Source organism: Amphibalanus amphitrite, unplaced genomic scaffold (genome assembly GCF_019059575.1).
Source record: "Amphibalanus amphitrite isolate SeventyFive unplaced genomic scaffold, NRLGWU_Aamphi_draft 000662F_arrow, whole genome shotgun sequence".
In the NCBI taxonomy this organism is placed as follows: Eukaryota; Metazoa; Arthropoda; class Thecostraca; order Balanomorpha; family Balanidae; genus Amphibalanus; species Amphibalanus amphitrite.
The window spans coordinates 147,484-172,528 of record NW_024882156.1 but is presented as its reverse complement, the minus strand read 5'-3'; the positions used below and the strand labels follow the sequence as shown (position 1 = coordinate 172,528).

General features: G+C 63.3%; 1 protein-coding gene across 1 annotated transcript in view; it reads left to right on the top strand.

The window, feature by feature from the left end:
• LOC122364226 (titin-like) overlaps positions 1 to 19,242 on the top strand; it is a 94,097-nt gene extending 74,855 nt beyond the window's left edge. Inside the window, exons 29-47 of the mRNA XM_043334415.1 lie at positions 1,747 to 1,875; positions 2,111 to 2,263; positions 3,228 to 3,408; positions 3,877 to 4,058; positions 4,321 to 4,590; positions 4,783 to 4,960; positions 5,202 to 5,335; positions 5,524 to 5,622; positions 5,930 to 6,083; positions 6,291 to 6,494; positions 6,985 to 7,182; positions 9,332 to 9,477; positions 10,224 to 14,123; positions 14,998 to 16,075; positions 16,987 to 17,067; positions 17,652 to 17,773; positions 17,843 to 18,005; positions 18,752 to 18,970; positions 19,154 to 19,242. Of these exons, the coding sequence (XP_043190350.1) occupies positions 1,747 to 1,875; positions 2,111 to 2,263; positions 3,228 to 3,408; positions 3,877 to 4,058; positions 4,321 to 4,590; positions 4,783 to 4,960; positions 5,202 to 5,335; positions 5,524 to 5,622; positions 5,930 to 6,083; positions 6,291 to 6,494; positions 6,985 to 7,182; positions 9,332 to 9,477; positions 10,224 to 14,123; positions 14,998 to 16,075; positions 16,987 to 17,067; positions 17,652 to 17,773; positions 17,843 to 18,005; positions 18,752 to 18,970; positions 19,154 to 19,242 (7,680 nt within the window). The remainder of the gene's footprint in view (positions 1 to 1,746; positions 1,876 to 2,110; positions 2,264 to 3,227; positions 3,409 to 3,876; positions 4,059 to 4,320; positions 4,591 to 4,782; positions 4,961 to 5,201; positions 5,336 to 5,523; positions 5,623 to 5,929; positions 6,084 to 6,290; positions 6,495 to 6,984; positions 7,183 to 9,331; positions 9,478 to 10,223; positions 14,124 to 14,997; positions 16,076 to 16,986; positions 17,068 to 17,651; positions 17,774 to 17,842; positions 18,006 to 18,751; positions 18,971 to 19,153) is intronic.
• The last annotated feature ends 5,803 nt before the right edge of the window (positions 19,243 to 25,045 follow it).

Genomic DNA, 25,045 nt, shown 5'->3' with positions numbered 1-25,045 from the left:
CCGGGTCAGTGGCGGGAGGGACGAGACACACGGGTCAGTGGCGGGAGGGACGAGACACCCGGGTCAGTGGCGGGAGGGACGAGACACCCGGGTCAGTGGCGGGAGGGACGAGACACACGGGTCAGTGGCGGGAGGGACGAGACACCCGGGTCAGTGACGGGAGGGACGAGACACACGGGTCAGTGGCGGGAGGGGTACCACACCCGGGTCAGTGGCGGGAGGGACGAGACACCCGGGTCAGTGGCGGGAGGGACGAGACACACGGGTCAGTGGCGGGAGGGACGAGACACACGGGTCAGTGGCGGGAGGGACGAGACACCCGGGTCAGTGACAGGAGGGACGAGACACACGGGTCAGTGGCGGGAGGGACGAGACACACGGGTCAGTGGCGGGAGGGACGAGGCACCCGGGTCAGTGGCGGGAGGGACGAGAAACCCGGGTCAGTGGCGGGAGGGACGAGACACCCGGGTCAGTGGCGGGAGGGACGAGACACCCGGGTCAGTGGCGGGAGGGACGAGAAACCCGGGTCAGTGGCGGGAGGGACGAGACACCCGGGTCAGTGGCGGGAGGGACGAGACACCCGGGTCAGTGGCGGGAGGGACGAGAAACACGGGTCAGTGGCGGGAGGGACGCGACACACGGGTCAGTGGCGGGAGGGACGAGACACCCGGGTCAGTGGCGGGAGGGACGAGACACACGGGTCAGTGGCGGGAGGGACGAGACACCCGGGTCAGTGGCGGGAGGGACGAGACACCCGGGTCAGTGGCGGGAGGGACGAGACACCCGGGTCAGTGGCGGGAGGGACGAGACACCCGGGTCAGTGACGGGAGGGACGAGACACACGGGTCAGTGGCGGGAGGGACGAGAAACACGGGTCAGTGGCGGGAGGGACGCGACACACGGGTCAGTGGCGGGAGGGACGAGACACCCGGGTCAGTGACAGGAGGGACGAGACACACGGGTCAGTGGCGGGAGGGACGAGACACACGGGTCAGTGGCGGGAGGGACGAGGCACCCGGGTCAGTGGCGGGAGGGACGAGAAACCCGGGTCAGTGGCGGGAGGGACGAGACACCCGGGTCAGTGGCGGGAGGGACGAGACACCCGGGTCAGTGGCGGGAGGGACGAGAAACCCGGGTCAGTGGCGGGAGGGACGAGACACCCGGGTCAGTGGCGGGAGGGACGAGACACCCGGGTCAGTGGCGGGAGGGACGAGACACCCGGGTCAGTGGCGGGAGGGACGAGACACCCGGGTCAGTGGCGGGAGGGACGAGACACCCGGGTCAGTGACGGGAGGGACGAGACACACGGGTCAGTGGCGGGAGGGACGAGACACACGGGTCAGTGGCGGGAGGGACGAGACACCCGGGTCAGTGGCGGGAGGGACGAGACACCCAGGTCAGTGGCGGGAGGGACGAGACACCCGGGTCAGTGGCGGGAGGGACGAGACACCCGGGTCAGTGACGGGAGGGACGAGACACACGGGTCAGTGGCGGGAGGGACGAGACACCCGGGTCAGTGGCGGGAGGGGTACCACACCCGGGCCAGTCACAAGAGAGGCGGGGCGCACGGGACAGTGTGGGGTCTGAGGGGCACTCTACCCGGGTCAGTGGGGTCTTGAATTTAAACGAGGTCACTTATCCGTCTCAGGAAATCTCCAATGCCTGGAACTGTCTTAGCGACTTTGGAAACTTCCGATTCTGTGTAGTGTGTCAATGTGTTTGACCGCTGCCGTCCTGTGACCTCAGGTGACCTTTGACGGCCGTCGCGCCACGCTCACCATCCCGGAGGCGTTCCCCAAGGACGCCGGGACGTACGTCATCGTGGCCAAAAACGAGGCCGGCGAGGCCAGCTGCCAGTGCCACGTCTCCGTCAAGGTACGAGTCAGTGTGGCAGTGTCACGTTTGTCAGGGTAAGCAGCCTGTTTTTGTGAGTCTGGCAGTCAATGGTACCCAGGCAAGATGGTGATACTTGTCACAAGTTGGTTTTCACCGAATGTACTGCATGGCCTAGTTTTTACGTGGTCTGAGTATTTGATAATTAGTGACACTGACATCCAGGATCCTTTTGTCGCTCCAAACAACTAAACTCTATCGTTTCCACCCTCGGCAGGGCCGTCTGCCGACCGAGACGTCCGACTCGGAGTTTGCCAGTGACGCGGAGCCGGTGAAGCCGTGTGTCGAGGTGCAGCTGCGAGACCTGACTGTGGAGCGCGGCCAGCGCGCGCAGCTCGACTGCGTCATCACCGGCCAGCCAGAGCCAGAGGTACGGGGAGGGGGGGGGGGGGTAACTGAAACACTGACCATGGGGCAGCCCGAGCCCGGGGTACGGCGGGACTTAAACCAGCCCGAGCCTGATGTACGGGAGTACTGCGGGAGGCTGGATATTTCTGGGTGAGAATGCACTCTGGACAGCCGTAGTACCTGCCCCACGGACAGGTGATTTGGTACCTGCTGTAGTACCGACCCTCTCTGTCTGACAGGTGATTTGGTACCACGGCGAGCTGCCGGTGAAGGAGTCGTGCGACTACCAGCTGCTGTAGTACCGACCCTCTCTGTCTGACAGGTGATTTGGTACCACGGCGAGCTGCCGGTGAAGGAGTCGCGCGACTACCAGCTGCTGTAGTACCGACCCTCTCTGTCTGGCAGGTGATTTGGTACCACGGCGAGCTGCCGGTGAAGGAGTCGTGCGACTACCAGCTGCTGTAGTACCGACCCTCTCTGTCTGACAGGTGATTTGGTACCACGGCGAGCTGCCGGTGAAGGAGTCGCGCGACTACCAGCTGCTGTAGTACCGACCCTCTCTGTCTGGCAGGTGATTTGGTACCACGGCGAGCTGCCGGTGAAGGAGTCGCGCGACTACCAGCTGCTGTAGTACCGACCCTCTCTGTCTGGCAGGTGATTTGGTACCACGGCGAGCTGCCGGTGAAGGAGTCGCGCGACTACCAGCTGCTGTAGTACCGACCCTCTCTGTCTGACAGGTGATTTGGTACCACGGCGAGCTGCCGGTGAAGGAGTCGTGCGACTACCAGCTGCTGTAGTACCGACCCTCTCTGTCTGACAGGTGATTTGGTACCACGGCGAGCTGCCGGTGAAGGAGTCGCGCGACTACCAGCTGCTGTAGTACCGACCCTCTCTGTCTGACAGGTGATTTGGTACCACGGCGAGCTGCCGGTGAAGGAGTCGCGCGACTACCAGCTGCTGTAGTACCGACCCTCTCTGTCTGACAGGTGATTTGGTACCACGGCGAGCTGCCGGTGAAGGAGTCGCGCGACTACCAGCTGCTGTTCCACGGCGACCGGTGCACGCTGGTCATTAACAGCGCGCTGTCAGAGGACGCCGGCCCCTACTCGGTGGTGGCCATCAACTCGGCCGGCGAGGCCAGCTCGCGCTGCGCCCTCAACGTGCTCGGTGAGAGTGTCTGGGAGGAGGGAGGGGAGAGGTGGGGAGGTCAGCTCGCGCTGCTACATGAATGTGTTCGGTGAGCGGTGGGCTGGCACTGTACTTTTCAGGGTGGAGAGGACCTATTGAATATCTGAGGAGCGAAGGTGTTTTGGTTTCGTTTATTAGTTAGGGGCAACAGATAACTTTTTTTGGTAATGTCAAAACGCAACTGTTATTTGCTGCTAATTGAACTAGTCTCCACTCCAGCTTACGACCTGAAACATCCACTTTACGATGGGAGCTCCCTTCCTCGCAGTACGACATATCCCCATCCTGACCGGCGACCCCTTTGCCCGCAGCGCCGCGCACCACCTGGAGGAGGTGACCGAGGAGCCCTAACTCACCCCCACCCTGGCCCCTTACAGCGCCGCGCACCCCGACCCTCGAGGAGGTGACTGAGGAGTCCTAACTCACCCCCACCCTGGCCCCTTACAGCGCCGCGCACCCCCACCCCGGAGGAGGTGACCGAGGAGCCCAAGTTCACCCGGCTGCTGACGGACGCCAGTGCCCGGGAGGGCGAGCAGGAGGTGCTGGAGGCCGAGGTCACCGGCACGCCGGCGCCGACCGTCACCTGGCTCAAGGACGGCCGGGAGATCCGATCCACGGAGAGCGTCAAGGTACGGCCGGGCCGCAGTGGATTCCCATTGGAAGGGAGTGTTTGAGTGGGACTTTCTGACCTTCTGTGCCCGGCTGGATGTTTTACCTCACACCAGCTCGCAGCCCATGGTCCCCCTGTGAAGAATATATTCCCTGACAAAAGCTCTCACAGTCCCTGACCTATCCTTGCGTCCGTCTGTCCACAGTCCCCCCTAGACGGGCCCGTTGTTCGCATACGTAGCTGGCAGTGCCTGACCCCGCCCCCCCCCCATCTTCCCGCAGCTCTCCCTGGATGGGGGCCGCGCCCGGCTGGAGATCGGCTCCTGTCTGCCGCAGCACGCCGGTAACTACATCTGTGTGGCCTCCAACCGAGCCGGCGAGGCGCGCTGCTTCGCGCACGTGACGGTTCGCGCGCGGCCGCAGCCGGTGCAGTTCCGCGCGCCGCCGCCCATGCAGCCGCCCGTGTTCGTGCAGATCTTCAAGGACCAACACGTGGCAGAGGGAGATGACGTGCTCTACCAGTGCATCATCGACGGCAAACCCAAACCGACGGTTAGTGGACGCTGGGGGACTGCATACTCCACAGGCTGGACTCCGGAGGCTGCGGGACGCGGGTAGATGGTCAGGTGTCCGTCAATGTTACATGTCGTATTTGGGGACGAGCTCCGTATCTGCAGTCATTGCCGTTCCTCCTCTCCCTCCAGTCCTGATCTGACTGATACCTGTCTGTGTGCCGTGTCACAGGTGCAGTGGCTGTTTGACGACGGCCCGCTGCCCTCGGAGAAGTTCTCCGTCTCCTCGGAGGGCCAGCACCACGTGCTGAGGATTCGGTCCGCAGAGCTCGACCACTGCGGACGCGTCAAGTGCATCGCCGAGAACGACATCGGAAAGGCCACCTGTGTGGCCCAGCTCTCCGTCGAAGGTAGCCGAAGCGCGGGAATCAGCGGCTGGGGTGGCTGCAGGGCTGGGCCCAGATGTCTTTCGGAGGTAGCCACACACGGAAAGGGCTCTGGCGATCGGTTAGCCGTGAAACGTCAGTCCTGTTTTTGGTGTGTACTCTGTCTCGTTTCCGTCCCTGACCGCTCCACTCGTCGCTGACGTTAGTTTACTCTGTCGGTCTCGTTTCCGTCGCTGACCGGTCCACCGGTGTCCGTCGTCCACAGAGCCGGTGTCCGACCTGCCGCCGCCCACCGTCAGCCAGATGATCGCCCTCTCCGGCGGCGCCACCAACAGCCAGACGGCCAAGTCGTTCACCATGAAGAAAACCTTGCACACTGAGGTCCACGAACAGACGCAGGTGCGGGATGGGCCGTGAAACGGCCACCTCCTCGTCCCATGGGCTGGAAACGGAGCTGTCTACTAGTCACTTCATGCATTTTTTTCCTTGTTTGCGCAGAAACATCGAGTTCCTCACGATGACACATCGATTCAGCCACTTACCAGTTATCAGCATTCAGCAGTGCCCTACTCTGTCCCTGCCCTCAGGTGATTAACGGTGGCAGGAGACCGAAGCCGGCGGAGGAGCAGGATCAGGAGCGCAGTCAGGAGGTGCACTCCAGCATCGCGGTTCCTCCCGAGGAGCCGGTACGAGGGGGTAGGGGCAGGGGGGGGGGACTCAACAGAGGGACGACCAGTGAGTGCTGTGATGGCTTGCCATTGGCTGTACCCAGGGAAGGCCTCTGAAGCTAAAACGCTCTTTTCTACCCCAAGCTTGATGTATTTTGCTCGTCTTTTGTCTGATGAAATGTGCTGTGAATATGACCCAACTGGTTTGATAGTTGACGCTAGCCTGACCTTACCTCAGCAGACATCCTCCGTCCTCAGCAGTCAGCTGCACCGCACAATCTACGAGGAGGTCCACACTGACCTGACCTGACCTGACCTCCCTCAGCTGCACCGGACCACCTACGAGGAGGTCCACCGCGGCGAGGTGGCGGAGCGGGTCGAGAAGAAGGTGCCGGCCAAGCCGCCGCGCTTCCTGACTCCGCTGCAGGGTCAGATGGTGCGCCAGGGCGAGACGGCCCGCCTGGAGGGGGCCTACACAGGTACGGAGGGAGTCTGCAGGGGTAGGGAGGGGTCTGTATGGGTACGGATGGGTCCATATACACGGGCGGTGGGACCTTCACCTGTATGTATGGGGACGGACAGGACGGGGCGGTGAATGTGAAGACGGTAGAGTCACGGTGATGCGCAGTGAGGCTGGTACATACCCGCTATCCGCACTGACGGCCGCCGCCCGGTCTGTCCGGCAGGCTCGCCGGCCCCCGAGGTGCAGTGGCTCCGGGATGGCGCCCCGCTGCCGGCCGACGCCGCGCCCCGGCTGGTGACGTCACACGAGCCGGGCCGCGTCACGCTGACGGTGGATGACGTCACCGAGGCGGACGCCGGCCGGTACACGTGCACCATGAAGAACGCCGCCGGCACGGCCACCAGCACCGCCGACCTCGTCGTCAAAAGTAGGCGACTGGGCGCACTGCCGGCGCGGGGTCATGGGCTAGCCGACAGAGACCGTTAGATGATGAGGCCGAGTGTCTAACTCTAAAGAGAGACTCAGTCGAATTCGTGCAATAATTTCGCATGAGGGCTGTTCACGGGCCCTGTGTGCGATCGGACCGCACACAGCCTCCAAGCTCCGCCCACTGCGTCCCTACGGCAGCCTTCCGTCACCGCACACAGCGACCGCTGTGGCCGGTCGGGACTGGCCACAGCAGACCGTCCACCGCACGCAGCCGTGACGTCAGAGCCGCCTACCCATCCCCTACCCCCACGCCTGCTGGACGCACCGCACACACCGCACGCAGCAGTGTGCGGTGTCCGTGAACACCCCAAAGTTCAGGAAATGTGTCCTGCACGTGTACATATTCCGCTGATGCTGTGGTCCACCTCCACCCACTAGTGGCCCGTTCGCCGGCCTGACTGACCATCCCCCCCCCCTCCTCCCCGCAGAGACGGTGTTCCCGCCGGTGTTCGACCACCGGCTGAAGGCGCAGGTGGCCCAGCCGGGCCAGCGGGTGTTCCTGGAGGCCACGGTGAGCGGCACGCCGAACCCGCAGGTGGTCTGGAGCCGGGACGGAGCGCCGCTCCACCCCGAGCGGCACCGCGTCAAGGAGGAGGGCAGCCGGCACATCCTCGTCATCGAGACAGGTCAGTGGGGACGGGGAAGGGAAAGCGTGGTCTCCCCACAACAAGGGTGAAAGAAATAAATACATTTGGCGAGGCAGTTGGGGTCATGCTGTCATGCAGTAGGTTCATAGATCGATTTATTATTATTTCATTCGACCCGTGTATTGTAACAGAAAATAAATGCGGAGACCAGAGTGGATAAACGAACAAACTGAACACATTGCTTCCCATAAGCAGTGCTCGTCACTCGGTAGGGATTTCGCTCGACGTCTAGTAGATGACGGGCCGGGTGCGCTGCGCGCGCTGCGACATGTCTCCGAGTGGCCTGCTCTGGTCGAACCCTGTGTAGGTGTAGCGGGAGGCGCGGCCCTTGAGGGTGGCGCCGGCGCGGAGCCGGCAGCCGCCGCCGCCGCGGGGCGTGTAGGCCGCCGGGGAGGGCACCAGCTGCTGCTGCCGGCCGCTCATGTCCACGTGGCGCAGTCCGAGCGGGTAGCGGGCGGCGCGCGCCAGCACCGGCCGCGGCGAGTAGGCGTTGGGCGCCGGCGTCGGCTGGGCCGGGCCGGCCGGTCGGCGGCCCACCAGCGGGAAGCCGCGTCGGGTGCCCGGCGGCTCGTGCGGCTCGTAGGCGTTGGGCGCCGGCGTGCCGCCGCCGGCGCGGGCCGCCTTCAGTCCGAAGCTGAAGGCGGGCCGCGCTTTGGGCTCCCGGGGGAGTCTGTAGGTGGCCGGCCCGACGGCAGGGGGCGCGCCGCTCTGGCTGGGTGTCAGCTGTCCAGCCAGGCTGAACGCCGGAGCTCGGCGGCGCGCCGGTTTCTCGGGCGAGTAGGCGGCCGGTCCGGGTGTCTCCTGCGCGGGCGACTCGCTCTCGAACGGCCGGAACGTCATCTCTGACTTGCGGGACGTGCCGGGTGGCATGGTGTAGGTGTTAGGCGGCGGCGTGGGTGACGGGCCGCGCGGGTGCAGCCGCCGGCCGATGGTGGGCGCGTGGCTCGCGGGTGTCACGGGGACCGGGTCGTGCGCGCCCGGCCCGGGGAAGTCGCGGGTCGGCGGCGTCACCGGCCGCGGCCGGCCCGTGAACGAGTGGCGCGGCCCGGCCGGAGGCGCTCGCACGTCCCGCGCGCCCGGCCCGGGCCCGGCCGTGCGGTCACAGACGGGCAGCCGGGCGGCCAGGCTGTGGACGGGCGCCGACGGCAGGTGCGCCGTCACCGGGCCGTAGACGGGCGCCGGCGCCGACACGATGCCCTTGTCGAGCGGACTGGGCAGGCCGACCGTGACGCCGGCGGCCGGCACCGCCTTCAGAGAGGTGCGCGCCGGCCGGCTGGCCACGTCCCCGACGGTGACCAGGTGGACGGGGCCCGGCGAGCAGCGGTAGTCGGGCGCGCTCAGACGCGGCTTCAGCGTCACCGCCAGCCGATGCCGGCTGCGCGTCTCGCGCAGGTTGTAGGAGGCGGCGTTGGCGGCGTCGGCGGGCGCCGCGCGCTCGGCGGGCCGGCCGACCAGCAGGTGCGCGGGCGCGGCTGGCCGGTGGGCGTTCAGCTCGGGCAGCTGGTAGTTGGCCGGCCCCGGGGTGGGCGCGCACAGCGCGGTCAGCGGCCTGCCGCCCGGCGCCGGTATAAACTCGCCCATGGCGTCACGGCGGCCGGCCGGCGCCGCCTCCGACTCGGCACCCATAGCGGCGCACCAGTCCGACCTGGGCCTGCTAATGTGCTCGCATTATGATGAATTGCGATTAGCTTAGTTTCTTGTTTCAGCTGATTAACGTAAATTTTCACTTATGATGCAGGCTGCCCTGTATTGTCTATGTGTGATTGCACCCACCCCTTTACCCCACCCCTTAAAAACACAATCGAAACCAACCCGCTACAGCTCCATTGAAACTCTGCTAGGGTCACTAGGTAACTGAAATTTGCAGGTAATTATCGGTAATTATAGGTGATTTCTGCAGGTAGCAAAGTGTTGTCACCGTGGTGTTGTCATCTCAAATAATTCCGTGCTACATTATCCAAGCATCCTCTGCCGCGAAAATAGCGTAGGTACCTGCGTAGATAGCGTAGGTTTTTTGCACTTCCAAGTTCCAAGCCATGTTCAGTAGGTAGGTATTTACATGTTTTATCTAAGGCAAGTGAACACAGCCGTATTCATTTTTACCGTGTCTATGGTTTTGTTTCGGCAGTGACGAGGGAGGATGCGGGCAAGTACAGCATTCGGGCGACGAACGCCGCCGGCGAGGCGACCTCGATCGCTGACCTGGTGGTGACGGACCAGGTGCCGCTGCTGGTGGAGCGCCGGCTCACCACGCAGAACCTCACTGAGAAGGAGGTGGGTCCGCCGGTCCAGGCCCCGCGCGGAGACGGCCGCCCCGTCCCCTGTCGTCTCGGTCCGTCCCAGTCCGCTCCCGTATCCTCCCCGTCCCCATGCACTCCGTCAGTGTCACATGTTCCATCTTCCGTCTCCCGTTTTTAGCCTCGACCCTGTCACCTTTTCTGTCGCGTTCTTTCGCCTGTCGTAATTTCCTCTCTGCGCCATTGCTTTTCTTAGTGTACGGAATTTTGAGTGCGAGTATGGTGTATGGTATGGTTTGGGGATGGTCGGTCATATGGTGAGGGGTCTTCTTACGCGTTTTTTATCCACCATGGGCTCTGTGTTGCATTGTCCTGGTGTCTCAGAATGCTGATGAGTGAGGACTTACTGGGTTGGTGGTGGCCTGTCTTTCTGTGTGGTAAACATTGCAGCAGGTATATGCACAGGTCTGTGTGGGCATTCTGGAGTCACTCTCGCCACTGATATAGGCCCGATTTCAAGTTATTTGAGCCCGTGCACCTGCCTGCGCACTGTCTGGGTGGGGTGGCAGCACCGGTGACGGTCTGTTGTCTGTTAATCACCTGCACCGTCACCACCCTGTATAAAGCACCACACTGTGTTCCAGAACTTCACTTTCACGAGGAAGTGGCGAAAGTAGCCGGGCCGGCGCCTCAGCTGGCTCGGCTATGGCCACACCAGAGTCCCGCCGCGCCTCCCCAAAGCCGCCGTGGCTGTGCTAACTGTTCATATTCTGCTCCCCCTAGTATAAGGCGACGCTTGGGCAGAGCAGTGTGGCCTGCGAGACGGCGCCGGCCGCCCCTGAGCCATCCGCGCCTGCCCCGGCCGCCGCTCCTGCCGCGCCTGCCGCCGCCACTGCTCCCGCTGCTCCTGCCGCCGCGCCGGCCGGCGAGCTGAGTCGCCTGGAGACGCGCTCCCGACACGAGCTGCAGCAGCACAAGGAGCTGCGGATGACCACGGGCGGTGTGTCGGTGGACCTGGCGGACGCCGGCCGGCCCGAGCCGCCCATCGCCAGGCAGGTGATCCCGCAGACGGACGACGCCCAGAGCGACGCCACCAGGCAGAGCCAGCTGACGCGCCTCTCGGAGATCGCCGAGATTCCCGAGCCGCCGCCGGCGCGCCGCAGCGTCAGCGAGCTGAGGAAACTCGCCGAGGAGAAGATCAGGGAGGGCGAGACCGTGCAGGAGAAGGTGACCAAGACCACCGTCAACCGAGAGCCCAGGATCCCCGAGCTGACCGCGACACCGCCGCCCGTGCAGCCGCCGCCACCGACTGCCGTGAAAACCACCACCACGTCCCACGAGGTGAAGTCCCACACCCTCCGGCAGACCACCGAGACCTCGGTAAAGCAGCCGCCGCCGCCGGCGAAGGAGCCCCCGAGGCCGGCCCCGAAGCCGGCGGTGCCGCCGCCGTCCGCCGCTGCCGTCCCGGCGCCCCAGCAGCCGGCGCCGCCGGCCGTCCGGTCGCCGGTGTACGGACGGACCGCCAGCGAAGCCGCGCTCACAGCCGAGCAGCTGGCCGTGGGCCGGGCGGCGCCCGCGGCCGCGGCCGCCCCGGCGCCACAGGTCCACAGCGGAGCCAGCCTGTACAGGTTCCCGAAACCGGCTCCCGTGCAAACTCCAGCCCCAGCTCCTGCTCCTGTCCCGGCCCCGGCCCCAGCTCCAGCCCCAGCCCCAGCCCTAGCTCCAGCCCCAGCCCCGGCTCCAGCTCCAGCCCCAGCCCCAGCCCTGGCTCCAGCTCCTGCTCCTGTCCTAGCTCCTGTTCCAGCCCCAGCACCTGCGCCACTGACGTACGTATCCCACGCGGCTGCGGCCCACCAGCCGTACAAACCGCCGGTCCCGGCCCCAGCGACGGTCACCAGCGAGATAAGGACGAGCAGCGAGCAGCGCGTGACGAGCGAGCAGCGCGTCACGAGTGAGCACCGAGTCACGAGCGAGCAGCGCGTCACGAGTAGAGAGGAGCGCGCCGGCTCCGCCACCGAGCCCGGCGAGCCGCGCCGCCAGCCCGGCGAGCGGCTCAACAGCATCAAACGCAAGCTCGAGTCTCAGATCTCGGAGGTGGAGACGAACGGCTCGACGGCCGAGCTGCGCGGCGGCGTATGTGTGCTGCCGACGCGGCCGGCCGAGCCGGACCGGCCGGTACCGCCGGCTGCTGCTCCCCGGCCGGTACCTCCGGCGGCGGCTGCGGCTCCGCGGCCGGCGCCTCGGCCCCAGTCGGCCGCCGCCGAGCCGTTCCAGCGGTTTCCCGAGCTGGAGCCGTTCCCGTACGAGCCGGAGCGGCCGCGGCCGGCCTCGGCCCGCGCCACCCGACCGCCGCCCACCCCCACCCGCTTCGTACCGGGCAAGTTCGGCGAGAGCGACCACGAGAGCGACTATGACGAGCGCATCCCGACCCGCTGGCAGGCCGACGGTTATGAGTACATCGACCGGCGCGAGATCCAGGTGAGCCTGCCGGCGGCGGCGCCGCGGCCGGCCGACGCCGCCAAGCCGCCCACGCCGCCGTCCCAGTTCGACACGCCGCCGCAGATTGAGCTGCCGCCGCGGCCCAAACTGGACGCGCCGCCGGCCGCTGAGCCGCCGCGCGACCCGACGCCCGACCGGCCGCGCTTCACCAAGAAGGCGCCCGTCGAAACGCCGTGGGTGCCCACCAAGCGGCCAGTGGCGGCGGCGCCGGCCGGCCCGGCCCCGGCGGCGGCGGCGGCGCGGCCGCAGTGGCCGCCGGTGGAGCAGCCGGACGGCGGTCCGGCGGCGCGGCGCGCCTCCCAGAGCTCGGAGCCGGAGCAGCCGCAGTACCGGAGACCGGGCTGGCCGCCGGCGCCGGCCCCCGTCCAGCCTGCCGCCGCGCACACCAGCACAACGCAGCAGCAGGCCGCCTGGAGCCAGCGACGGACGGTCGAGACGAGTACAGTCCCGGCGCCGCCGCAGCCCAGAGTCGGCGTGCCCCACAGCCCCGTGGGACCGGTGTCCCCCGGACCAGCACCGTTCGTCCCGCCGGCGGCTCAGCCCAGGGTCGGTGTGCCCCAGAGTCCTGTCGGACCGATGTCGCCCGGGCCGGTGCCTTTCTCTCAGCCGGCGCCGCAGCCGCGCGCTGGCGTCCCCCAGAGTCCGGTGGGTCAGGGACCAGTGCCGTTCGGCCAGCAGAGCACCGGCTACAGCCGCCTCGAGAAGCGAGTCGAGAGCTCGTCGTGCGAGCGCCGCGCCGGTCCGGCCGGGGTCCGCCTCGCATCGCCCGTGTCCCCGCGGCCGGCGGCGGCGCGCGGCCTGTCCCCGCGCCCCTCGGCAGAGGCCGTCACCATGCAGAAAATGTGGTCCACCAAAAAGTCGGAGAAGCTCTCCAAGATCTGGCCGCCGCCGGCGCAGGAAGACGACCGGCCGGCGGGCCCCGTGTGGACGCAGGACGAGCGCGACCGGCCCTCGTCGGCACTCAGTCTGGGCAGCAATGTGGAGGAGCGAGCCTACGAGAGCGCCGGCTACACATCCGACTTTGCCGGGTACGCCTCGGAGCCGGAGCTGGCGGCGCTGGCCGCCCGCCGGCCCGACCCGTACATCCAGCAGAAGGTGCTGCCGCAGCCGCAGCCGCAGCAGGTACAGCAGTACCAGCAGCAGCAATACCAGCAGCAGCAGCAGTACCAGCAGCAGAGCAGGACCGTGTGGCAGCAGCAGCAGCAGAGCACTGTGCGTCAGGTCACTCAGCAGCAGACTGCGGTCGGGGCCCGGCCGGCGCAGACCGTGTTCCGACCGGTGCGGCCGTCGCCGTCCCCGCAGCGCCAGCTCGGCCCGGCGGCCGCTGCGTCGACGGCCACGTCTGTGACCAGTTTCAGCAGCCGCCAGGAGTTCCACAGCAGCCGCCAGGTGGTGCGGCAGCAGGCGCCGGCGCCGGGCGCGCCGCGGATGCCCGGCGCCGTGGGCGTGGTGCCGCACCAGTCGCCGCGGCCCGCCCGGCCGATCCGGCCCAAGTCGCCGCTGGTGCTGAGGGCGGCGCCGCCCGCCCGGCCGCCGTCCGCGCCCGCCCCGGCCACGGCCGCGCCGGCCGCCGCCGCCGCCCGGCCCGCCACCAGCACGCCCACGTCGGCCGCGTTCGAGCCGTTCCCGACGCTGCCGCCGTTCCCGTACCGCGCCGAGGAGCCGCGCGCGCGGCCGCCGCGCGGTCCGCCGCCGCGCATGCCCAGCAAGTTCCAGAAGGGAGAGATGCGCGAGTCTGACTACGAGTCTGACTACGAGGGCCGCATCCCGGCGCGCTGGCGTCCGCAGGACAGCGGCGACGAGGAGCCGCAGTACCGGGCCGTGCGCGCGCCGCAGCCGTCCCCGGCCGCCGCCGCCGCCGCCGAGGAGAGCTCGGACGTGATGGGCATTCCGCTGGCGCGGCCGGCGCCGCCCGTCACGCCGCCGCGCTCGCCGCCGCCGCGCCGCTCGCCGCCGGCGGTGCGCCGCTCGCCGCCGCGGCCGGCGCGCGAGCCCGACTCAGGCTACACAGCCGACGCCGAGAACACCATCCGCCGCCAGCGGACGTCGCTGTACTCGGAGACGGCCGACGCGACGTTCCAGTCCCAGCGGCCGGCCGACGGCGATGAGCCGCGGTCCGAGTCGCCGCTCTCCGTGTCCAGCTTCCCGGAGCAGGGCAGCGACGCGGCGCCGCCGGTGCGTCAGGTTCGGCCGCTCTCTCTGCTCGCTAGGTATCTGTCCTGTCTGTCCGATTGCTGACTCACACTGTGGCTCACAGCCCCGAGCTTTCCTGCGCCGCTGGTTTTGCAGCATCCGGCCGACACAGCCGTGGCCGCCGGACGCACTGACGCTGAGTTCGCATGGCTTCCCCCGCCGCCGAGTGCTCTCTGTATCCAGGCTAGAGCTTTGGAGTGACTACCCACCGAGTGTGCATGAGTCAATGTCGGTTGTCTGAGTGCGCCTGATCAACCACCGTTAATCTGCGCCAAAACCTAACTGAATTCATCACAGGCTGCGCTGAACGTGGTGTGACCTTTGTTTAGCTTTGGTTGTCTTTTTTAGAATCTCACAATAGATGCCATTTAGTGTTCATAGAATCCTAGTCGAGACTGCCCATGACTTATTAACTGAAGGCACGTGCTCTAACCCTTTTATCGCAACTCATAGGAAGGAGCCGAAATTAGTGTACCCGTATCCATTGTAAAAGCTCATGCCATTGTAAAGTAACGATATAAAGCAATGAGCTCTGGACTCATACGCTGTTAGAGCGCTTCTTTGGCTACGTTTGCCTTAACTGACGGTAGAAGTTCAAACCAATAGATATAGAGTAGAAGCACGGTGCTGTTTAAGTTTAGAAAATGTTTCCGCTATTGTATTCCCAACTACGTCAGCCGTTTACCGCTTGATTTGTGTTTTTGCGTTATCTCAACGATTTTGATGGCTCGCTTACAGTGCGAGCTCTCACTCGTAAACAAGCTATCGTTGCCATCCACATATGATCCCGACTGGATGGTCCGGTGAGAGGCCCGCGCCGCTCAGAGGATGTGACTGTGTGTCTGTCTGTGTGTGTCTGCTGCAGAAGGATGGTGTCGCGGCTGACTCGGCTCTGGAGGCGGCGGCACTAGACTCGGCCGTGGCTCCGCTGGCTCACTGGCCGGCGCCGCGGCCCGCTGAGCCAGCTGGAGCTCAGCAGCTCACCCAGCTGAGCCAGCAGCAGCAGCGCACCTGCCGGACCAGTGACGTCACCGACCATCGGTCCAGTGACGTCACCGGGCCGGCCGGCAGAGCCGCGAACGGACAGCCGGCTCCGCCGCCGTCCGTGTTCAGACAGCTTAACGCCAGTGAAAGTATTCAGCGGATCAGCGAGCAGCTCCAGCAGACAGCGAGGCCGCCGTCCCCACCGCGGCAGGTCAAAACACAAACCAAAACCACCACGGAGAGCCTCAGCCGGCAGGTCAGGACGTCTGTCAGCACCTCTGAGAGCGCGGTGAAAATCGCCGATACCCCCGCTCCGCCTCCCCCTGCCCAGACCTTCTACAGCGCTACCACCTCGACCACATCCAGCCGGAGGGAAAACGGCCTGGGACAGACCCCCCAGACCAACGGAACGTCCGGTACACAGATCAGCAGAGCGAGAACGGAACAGAAGTCATCTGTGAGTAACCAGAGATCCCAATCCAGCTCGCAGACGAGCTCCAAGATGACATCCCAAATGACCTCTCAGATGTCCTCCCAAATGACATCTCGTTTGACCTCACAAACAACCACACAAATGAGCTCCCAAATGAGCTCTCACCAATCAATAAACCAGTCGTCTCAGCAGCCCCAGAGACTTTCTCAGCAGACTTCCGAGCAGAGTTCCAAGCAGAGCTATCAACAGACCTCTCAGCAAAGCTCCCAGCAGAGCTCTGAGCAGAAATCCCTGCAGAGCTCCCAGCAGAGCTCCCAGCTGAGCTCCCAGCCGGCGGCGCAGGGCCCCGGCCGGGCGGCCGTCGCCCCCTCGCCGCCAGTGCCGTCCAAGTTCGTCCGCGGCGAGATGCGTGAGTCCGACTACGAGAGTGACCTGGAGGGCGGCATCGCGGCGCGCTGGCAGCCCGGCGCGGCGCGGGCGGGCGGCGCCGGCGCGCCAGGCTACCGGCGGGTGGAGTACCGCGCCGGCAGCGCCGGGCCCGCCGCCGCCGGCCGCGCCCGCTCGCCCACGCCGCCGTCCCGGTTCGAGTCGCCGGCGGCGGCCCGGTCCCAGCCGGCTCCGGGCGCGCTCCAGACGGAGCCCGACTGTGAGTCGGCGCCGTCCGCGGCGGGCTCCGTGCGGCAGACGACCAGCACGAGCAGCCAGCTGAGCCGGCGGACCGTCACCGAGCGGCGCGAGACCACCACCGCCACCCGGGTACGTGGCCGGCGCCCACAGCAGCTCTGAGCGGACAGAGATACGTGCTGATTTGTTATTTCTTAAACGTGCTGTCGATTTGTAATGATCGTGACACATGTACCCCTGATTAAAGGGCAGAATGTCATAGTCATTCCAACGTTTTCAGATTCCCTCGCCAACGCCTCCGCCGCCCCCATCGACGACCTCCAGCCAGCTGGTCCAAGAGGTCCAGCGGCAGCAGCTGCTGCAACAGAAGCAGCAACAGCAGCAGCAGCAGCAGCGGAGCGCGGCGGGGAGCCAGCACACCGACGCGACTGGTGAGTGTGATTCCCGCACCTGTCCAGTCGTTCTAAGCCGTATACTCGTAGTCCTTCAAGTGGTTGCATGGCTTCCTGAGCAGGATCATTAACGTCGCTCAGAGCAATGAATTAACGAAGATGGCATTGTGCTTCCTGTTAGATCCTTTGGCAACAGAATTAATCATTGTGGCTTGCTTGTTATTGCATGCGTTTGGTGTCGATTGCCTAACTCGCATCCCTTTTGTCTGTCTTCCAGAGACTCTGTCCCGGCAGTTCAGCGAGATGCGCGACACGTTCAGCTCCAAGGTGCAGAGGCTATCCAAGGAGGTGCAGTCGGGGCGCGCCGCCCCCGCCCCCGCCCCCGCCCCCGCCCCCGCCCCCGCCCCCGCCGTGACGGCAGGGCAGGGCGGCGCCGGCCAGCCACCGACCGTCAACGGCCGGCCGATGTCGTACCGCAACGAGGACCGTGCCCGCGACTGCGGTGAGTGCATTGACCGGCCCGGGACTGTGGTAGGTGAGCAGATCGGTCCGGCGCACTGCGGTAAGGGTATATGGTGTCTGTGTGACTGCGGTAAATGAACGGGGCGACCCGGTACTGCGGTGAGTGAACAGGCCTGCCAGGGGACTGAGGTGCCAGGATGGGCCTCCGTGAAACTGGTGAGTGGGTAGGTCGGCCCGGGACTGCGGCTGATGAATGGGGCAACTGTAAGTGATAGGGTGAGCGATAGGGCGCTCGGTGTCTTACCGGAGGAAAGGACTGTGGCGAGTGGATAGGCCGGTCTGGGGACGGGTAACGCGGGCGCTGACCGGCACAAATTCCACTCGGGGAACCCTACCAAAGCATACCGTGGAAACCCGAAGACGTGCTGTGAGACACTCCTTTGGTTGTGTTTTCGATTGCAGGGTTAGATGTATTTTAAATGGGAGGGATAAAGTTTAGTTGAGCTAAAGTCTTACGAGATTCGGCCCCCAACCCTCGGGTCCAGCCAGCTTCAATCTTACGTCGTACACGTCTGCTGTAGTCAAGGACATGGATAGCATTTCAATGGCGTTGCGAACTTCTAGGCACGAAGCACATCGACCAGGACACCGGTCTGATCTACTTCAAGTACGACTTCGGGTACGAGTTCGGCGTCATTCTGCCGGGCGAGAGGCCTCCGACCGTCAACATCGACCCGTCGGCGGCGGCGCGGCCGGGCCCGCCGGCGGCCGAGTCGGGCCGGCCGGCCGCCTCCACGCCCGCGCCGCCCGCTCAGGAGCTGGACCGGGCGCAGCTCAGCGAACTCGTCACCGCCGGACGGCTGCGGCCCGAGAGCGCGTTCGGCACGCGCACGCCGCCCAACGCGTTCGTCGACTACCCGGCGACGGACGGCGAGCGGTCTGAGGGCGAGGAGAGTCGGCCGGGCAGCCGGCCGGGCAGTCGGCCGGCGCCGCGCGGCATCCTGCGCCGGCCGGCGCCCCTGGTGCCGCCCGCTCCAGTCGGCAGTGAGTGGTGCACGGGGCTCGGACCCGCCCACCGGCCCGGCCCGGGTGTGCGGTGCAGCACGGACGGACGCATGGGTCTAACGAGAGTCGAATAATGAGCCGGAGAGACGCGGCGACGACATGCCGTGAGACCGACCACGGAACGAGCACGATACAACGGCATGGGCCCAACGTGTCCGCATGACCATGTGATTGTTCTGTGTATCTGTTGTATGCTGTTTTGTCATATTTTATTAAGCTTGATTTTACATCCAAATATGTTATGTTGTTATTCTTTTCATTTTGAAATGTTCCATTATTCGTACGTCCTTTGCCAGCATGACTTACCTTGTCATGACATGTCTCGTTGTCTCAGGTGATGAAGTACTAACTTATCAGCATGTAGATCTAATGGTGTGTAATCTGAGACCATATGTTATAGATGATGAAGTTAAACACGACGTTGATTCCAACGGTATCCCAGCCGACAGTCACCCGATCCACACTTAAATTACAACCATGCGCAGCCCATCGACCGGCACAGCTATTCGTATCGCTGCTAACGATCACATCTACCCGTCTCAGTGTGCGACCTATGTTACTGGCCATCCCGCATTCCCTTTGACACAGTTGACCCATGCCCTCCCCTCACCATCCACCCGGTGTGCCAGTCTCTGACAGCGCCTCCCCGCCCGCCGCAGACGGCGCGCCGCAGCCGCCCGTTCTGCTGAAGCCGCTCTCGGCCGTGTACGTGGTGCGCGGCGCGCCGTTCGAGCTGCGCTGTCTGGTGGAGGCGGCGCCCGGCCTGCGCGTGGCCTGGACCAAGGACGGCCGGCCGGTGGGCGCCGGTCCCGGCTCGCCGTACCGCACCGACTCGGCCGGCGGCCTGTGCCGACTCTCCGTCCGCGAGGCGTTCGCAGGTGAGACTCCTGTGGGACTGGCTGGCTCATGGAGCTAATATCCCACCGAATAAATGTATCGCTCAAGATTTGCTGTCGCCGTTGTCCATAAAGCACCGCCTACGTCGCCGACCATGCGCGCGTCGGACCGCCTGTCGGCATTCCACTCCTCTATATGTCTGACCGTGTGCCATCTGCCCGCAGAGGACGCTGGTGTGTACCGGTGCGTCTGCACTGGAGAGCAGGGCTGCGTGACGTCAGAGGCGGTGGTGACCGTGTCCGGTGAGCCCTGAGGAGCCACCGCACCGCGCCGCACCGCACCGCACTGTGCCATACAACACCGCTCTGCACCGTGTCATAGAGCACCGCGCCGCACTGTGCCCAACACTACTGCACCGCGGCGCAGCGCACTCGGTGGATGGGTTCTGGTCAGTACTGCACTGCACTGCACTGATCCGCACTACACTGCACCCGGGGTGCTCCCTCAGCGCCGATAACTGCACTGCCCGATTTGAGAACCACTGGGGTGTATTTGTGCCTTTGCTGTTAGCGAGGAGCCGTACAGAAGATGATATGTTAGGAGACTGGGGAGGTGGAACAGGGTCGTCGGGTGGCCTGTCCCTGTCGTCTGTGAAGTCCAGTCGTGCCAGGTACTGCTCCGTGACCGCGGTCAGGTCAGTTATACGTACCGAGTTGCTGGGTGTTCAGGGGGTGGTGAGAGGAGCGGACTGCCCGCCGCCGCCTGGGGTTCGCCGCGCTGCTAGTCACTGTTGGGCGTGTCGCCGCCGTTTGTACCGAGCTATGTGTGGTGTGTCCCGTCCGCCGGTCAGTAAGGCTCTGCTGGGGCCACCCTGTCTGCCCGTCTCCGCTTTGCTGCTCGTCCCTCGCCTATGGGCAGCTAGATCATGGATGTAAATATATGACGCGTTCTCTTGTTTGTGTGTGGACTGTTGTGTGAATAGTGCCGCCCCTGCGCACAGTGGGCCCGTGTTTGCTCCTGGCGTCACCCACTATAAGCTCTGTAGAATGTTGTTGGTAGACGAAGGATATATTATATACGTGACATGTCAGTTACTAATAAAGCTGCAACTAGCTGGCGAGATCTTAGTGAGGCCCGTGTTGATAAATACGACGACTGCAATAGCAATACACCGTCTCTGATCAGCACTGGTTCCGACTAAAGTCACGGAGGATCCCCGGTTGAGCTAACAACTCAGACAAGTACTCGATCAGCTGCGCATTCAGCAAGAAAAAAAACTTTTACCACCTCTGCCACTGTGATAGAGTGTTGTGTAACACGTGAATATATCCACAATCAACTATTTTAGTGCCTCTATATAACATTTATAACAAGCATCCATTTCCTGTGTTTCAGGCGTCCCGCATCCACGCACATCCTTTCCTCGAGAATGTCAATCCGGCTGGACTACCTATTTCCACCCTGGATCACGGGATTCTCGGCCGCCCACCGATTCTCGTTCGGCCGCGAGTGGGACGGAGAGCGTCGGCCCGCCGCTGCGGACCGTGAGTGTGCGGCGGGTCCGGTACTTCTGCCGGAGCGTCCTGTGCCGTCCGCAGCCGCTGCCTGGCCGCTCCAGCCGCCCGACTCCTGTCCTGGAAATTCCTCCGAAACACACAGAGACAACATTAGTGGTAAGTGAGCGGATTTGGTACAGTAGATGCTAGCAGGCTAATCGTTTCGGATAGGGCTTTTTGTGACATCGTTCAAATGGTTGTAACATCAGTTTTGTTTGTTTGTTTGTTCCTTTTGTTGGGTTAGGCCCTTTCGGTCCATTGAGACCATTGCAGAACCGGGAGGACGATAAGAAATAGAGGAGAGACATTGGACTGGGCAGGCACCCTAGAGTCACCGGGGCTGAGCCCGTCCCAAACCCAATGAATAGGCCGACCAGCCCCCAAGTACTCTCTGCACCCGGCTATGGGTGTGCTCCCTACAGAGCAGCGGTGCCGCTCCAAGGGAGCAGCCCGTTTGAGATCAAATTGCCTGTCCAACCCGGAGTGGGGGTTGCGGCGTGGAGGAGAGGGATTTCAGTATCCTGAGGATGAAAACGACGGACGGGTGAACATCAGCTGGTGCACACGAACCCTGCTCCCTCTCGTATACCTACTCGTATATATCGGTTTGTTCACCCCGTTCCGGCTCGGATCTCGGCGTTCCGTATTCGGCGGCTGTGCGACGGTATTCTGAGGTATCACTAGTGCCTGCTCCCGTCGGTAGATGCCGGTGAAGAGCCCGTCTGGCCGCGGCGCGCCCCTCCGTGGGCGTTGTGGTATTTATTTTTACCCGGTTCAGTGTTTTGGTAGCAGCGGCTGCCAGCTGGTGGCCCGGCCCCCGCCGGTGACTCACCATGTCTGCTCTGACCGGCGAGCCGCCGCCCGCCCGGCCCCGCACCCGACCGAGATCGGCTGCTCCGTGTGTAAAAATACCCCAGCGCATCAGACTGTTCGCAGCAACGGGTGCATCGTTTTCATTACTTTCTAGACACAAAGTGGGGCCATTGAGCAATGTCACATGGACATCGGTGCATCATTTCAACTGGTTTGCACAGCAATGGTAGATCGTTTGATTTATTTTCGGTTTTGCTTATGGCAGCGTCGAATGCCAGTGTTTGTCCGACACAGATTTCAGACGACACATCGTGCTCTGCCTCGCATCATCGGACAAATCATCGACACCTGGGTCGCCCCGCTCTGACTCCTGGGTCGCCCCTCTCTGACTCCCGAGTCACCCGCCGTCGGTGCGTCTGGCGCTGTGTCCGTCTGTCAGAGCCGGAGTCCTTCCGTCTGGGGCGCGCCGACGGCCGGCCGGCCGCCGCCCGTCTGACCGGGCCATGTCATCCGGGCAGCAGTCGACGGACAGACGTGACTCAGTCGGCCCGAGAGCCAGCGCCGAGTCGGAGGCCGCCGAGTCACGGGCCGCCGAGTCAGAGGCCGCCGCCGGCCAACCGTAACCGAGCCGTCTGCAATGCGGCCGGGGCGGTACACATACACCGAATCGGAGGAAGACGCAGATGGCCAGTGCTTTTAGCTCCGTTAATATAAATATAGCTTTATGCGATATTCCCGCGTCCATCTCAACCGGAATCGGTCATTAGACGATTTTGATGAAGCATATGTTTCATTGGCAGGTGTTTCATTCCTACCTAAAATGCTATGAAAAGCCGAGGCCTGCTCTAAGTTTGTCACGACCCCTCATTCGGTCTGGTTTGTGATCGTCTAAGCTGCATTCGAGTGTGCGCTGTCGTGTGGGTACTTCGTGAGGAGTCACGAAGTACCCACACGTAAGTTTCTACTTCACCGGCGGTTTGCAGATACTTATTTTTAGAGCAAGTCGTGCGGCCTGTCTTGCCGGTTGATTTTGCCTCTGTTATGGTTCGGAACTCGCGGTGACCAAACAGACTGTCCGCCGAGTCACTACACCCACACCCAGTCAGGGCCTACCTGTTAGACGTCACCTCGTGCGTGAATCGGGGGGCGACTTTCAGCGTCACAGGGCGGCACGAATGCTCGGGAGAATAGTCCGGTGACGTATCACTGACTCCAGTGACGTCCGACTGCTCCCGGTGACGTCACTGATCGCGGTGACAGTCGGCGGTGAGGCGGCTCGGCCGGGGAAGTGACTCAGCCGTCTGGGCGCTTCCCCGGCCGTCGCGTCGGACGCTTTAGGACGGTGGCCAAATGGAGCCGCCCAATCAGCGGCCGAGGACCGGGTGGGAGCAGCGGTCAGCCGTGGCTCGGGTGGCGCACGGGCGCACAACACACAACAGAGCCGGCCCAGGCTGCGCTATACTGCAGCACAGCGGCTCAGCTAACAGACCGCAGGACCGTACGTTGAAAATAGGATTCACCTCCCTGACAATGGGACTAGGGCGCTCGCCGCCCACCTGCCCTGCATTTCCCACTGATCACTGAACATCGCTCTAGCCACGGAGGGACCCAGCGTTCCAGGGAACCAGCCTGACGATGGCAGGGGAACATTAAAGGGAATCTGGGGCGGATGCAGGATGGACAGATAGAGGACAGGAGAGCCGCAGTGAGGGCCGCGCTGATTCAGAGCTCGAGGTCCGGCCGCCGCGCCGTCCGTGTGCCGAATACAGCGGTACCGTATGTACACGGCTCCGGAGCCAGGGTAAACAGCTGGCGGTACCGGCCCGCTGCACCGCCCCCGCCCCCGCCCCCGCCCCCGCCCCCGCCCCCGCCGCCGCTCCAGGGCGGCAGGCTGCCAGCGCCGCTGGAGGAGAACGGGAGCAGCGGCAACAGTGGCGGACATTGTAGCACGGCGGCCATACCCGACTCCACTGTAGGGGCTCAGACTCTGAAATAGCCGACAGAAAGGGTAACATTTTAACCATCGATAAATGCACTGCTGGTAAACTTGAAAGAGCAAAAGTTATTGTTTTGTTTTGTTTTTTCGTTGAATGCTAAATGGGCAGTCGAAAATACACATGCGCGTTTTTTAGGCTTGTCCCTCCGTACTGCACAAGTCATTTGCCATCTGGGATCAATTGCGAAACCCCGTCTCAGCTGATGGATCCGCCTCAGCCGTTCCGGGTGCACCATATGGCGGCGGGCCGCCGACCCTTCCCGCTCACATTAGCTGCCCTCTTTCTGTTCACTGATCAAAGGTGAGCTGCCAATCACTCTGGTCAGAGGGTATCAAGCCTCAGGCTGTCGAGGTCACCGGCCGAGGTCGCAGCTCGGGTGCACGTGTTTTCGAGGAGCCGGTGTGGCCACACAGTTGATAAGGCGCTCTTCAGACGATGATTAGGTACTGTCTTTTGCACTGTTAAGCTAGTGAGATTTCCTAAATGGGCTGAGCAGTGAGCACTGAAGGAGCTATCATGTCCTGAAACTCATCACAAAGCCTAGAGGGGCCACCCCAGGACCGTATAAGAAGCTGACGGTTTGGGCCGCCTGATTAGAATCAGCCTGCATCGATCGCTGAATAATGCTGATCGTGTATCTAATTACATCGCCTAGAAGAGCAGCCAGCACATCGAAGGCCACCATTCATTCATTCGCCGCTCCCTGAGCCGCCTGAGCCGGGCTCGCGTCTTGCGGCACAGCGTGAGTCCAGGCGCTGTACTACTAACGCCATCTAGGGAGAAGAACGGCTTCTCGTGGCCCATTCGATGTGGCACGGTTTTCATGGTGCCGAAAAGCAGGGTCTCGGAGTCGTGGTAGCCCTGTTCCGACTCCGACTCCGACTCTGGGGTCCTGACCGACTCTGACTCCGACTCCGGGTCTGATACGAAGCATTGAAAACGACACTTTATCAACTACATAGAGTGGCCTCTATAGTTAGAACTTACGTAAGGTAGGTAGATATATGATTTATTTTTGATCACCAGAAGCGAATTCTACCGCGGGGGTAATTGGTTAAAAAACAGCTGAAAAGTGATATCACGGATTCTAGTTCAATTTCCGGAGTCGGAGTCGAGGCAGCTTGACCGACTCCGACTCCGACTCTGACTCCTGGCTGCTTGCCACGACTCCGGGCGACTCCGACTCCGACTCCGACACCGAAACCCTGCCGAAAAGGATCTATGAATATCTCATTTCTCAAGCACGTAGAATCAAGGCTGCCTACATTCTTTGCTGGGTTCCACGCTTGGCTTTTGCATCGCTGATTTTCCGAAATACTCGGGTCGTTTGAAGTCATCGAAGCTTTTCGTCAATAGGTAATTAATCCCATCGAATTCAGCCAACAGCCATCGAATCCGGTGGAGCACCGATGGGCGATGGGCCTGCCGAATCGAATGATATGCGAACCCCTGCCTGCCGAACCCTTCCCCTATACCTACCTAATAAATAAACTGATTAGGTCCGCTGGCTTCCGTTCAGTTCCTACCATTCTGGGTTGACCTGGTCTCGAGAAAGAGGTCACAGGTCGAAGATCATTTGAATCAGTCATGAAATTTTGAGGTTAGGTGTAAAACGAAGTAACACGAGATTGATTGGAGTAATGTGGCGATGCTCCGGTTTTTACGCTTCTATTCGTACACTGAAAGAAAAGTACACCCAAAATTGGAATAATTTTACGGTGCCTAAATCTCCAACCCTAAGTGATCATTC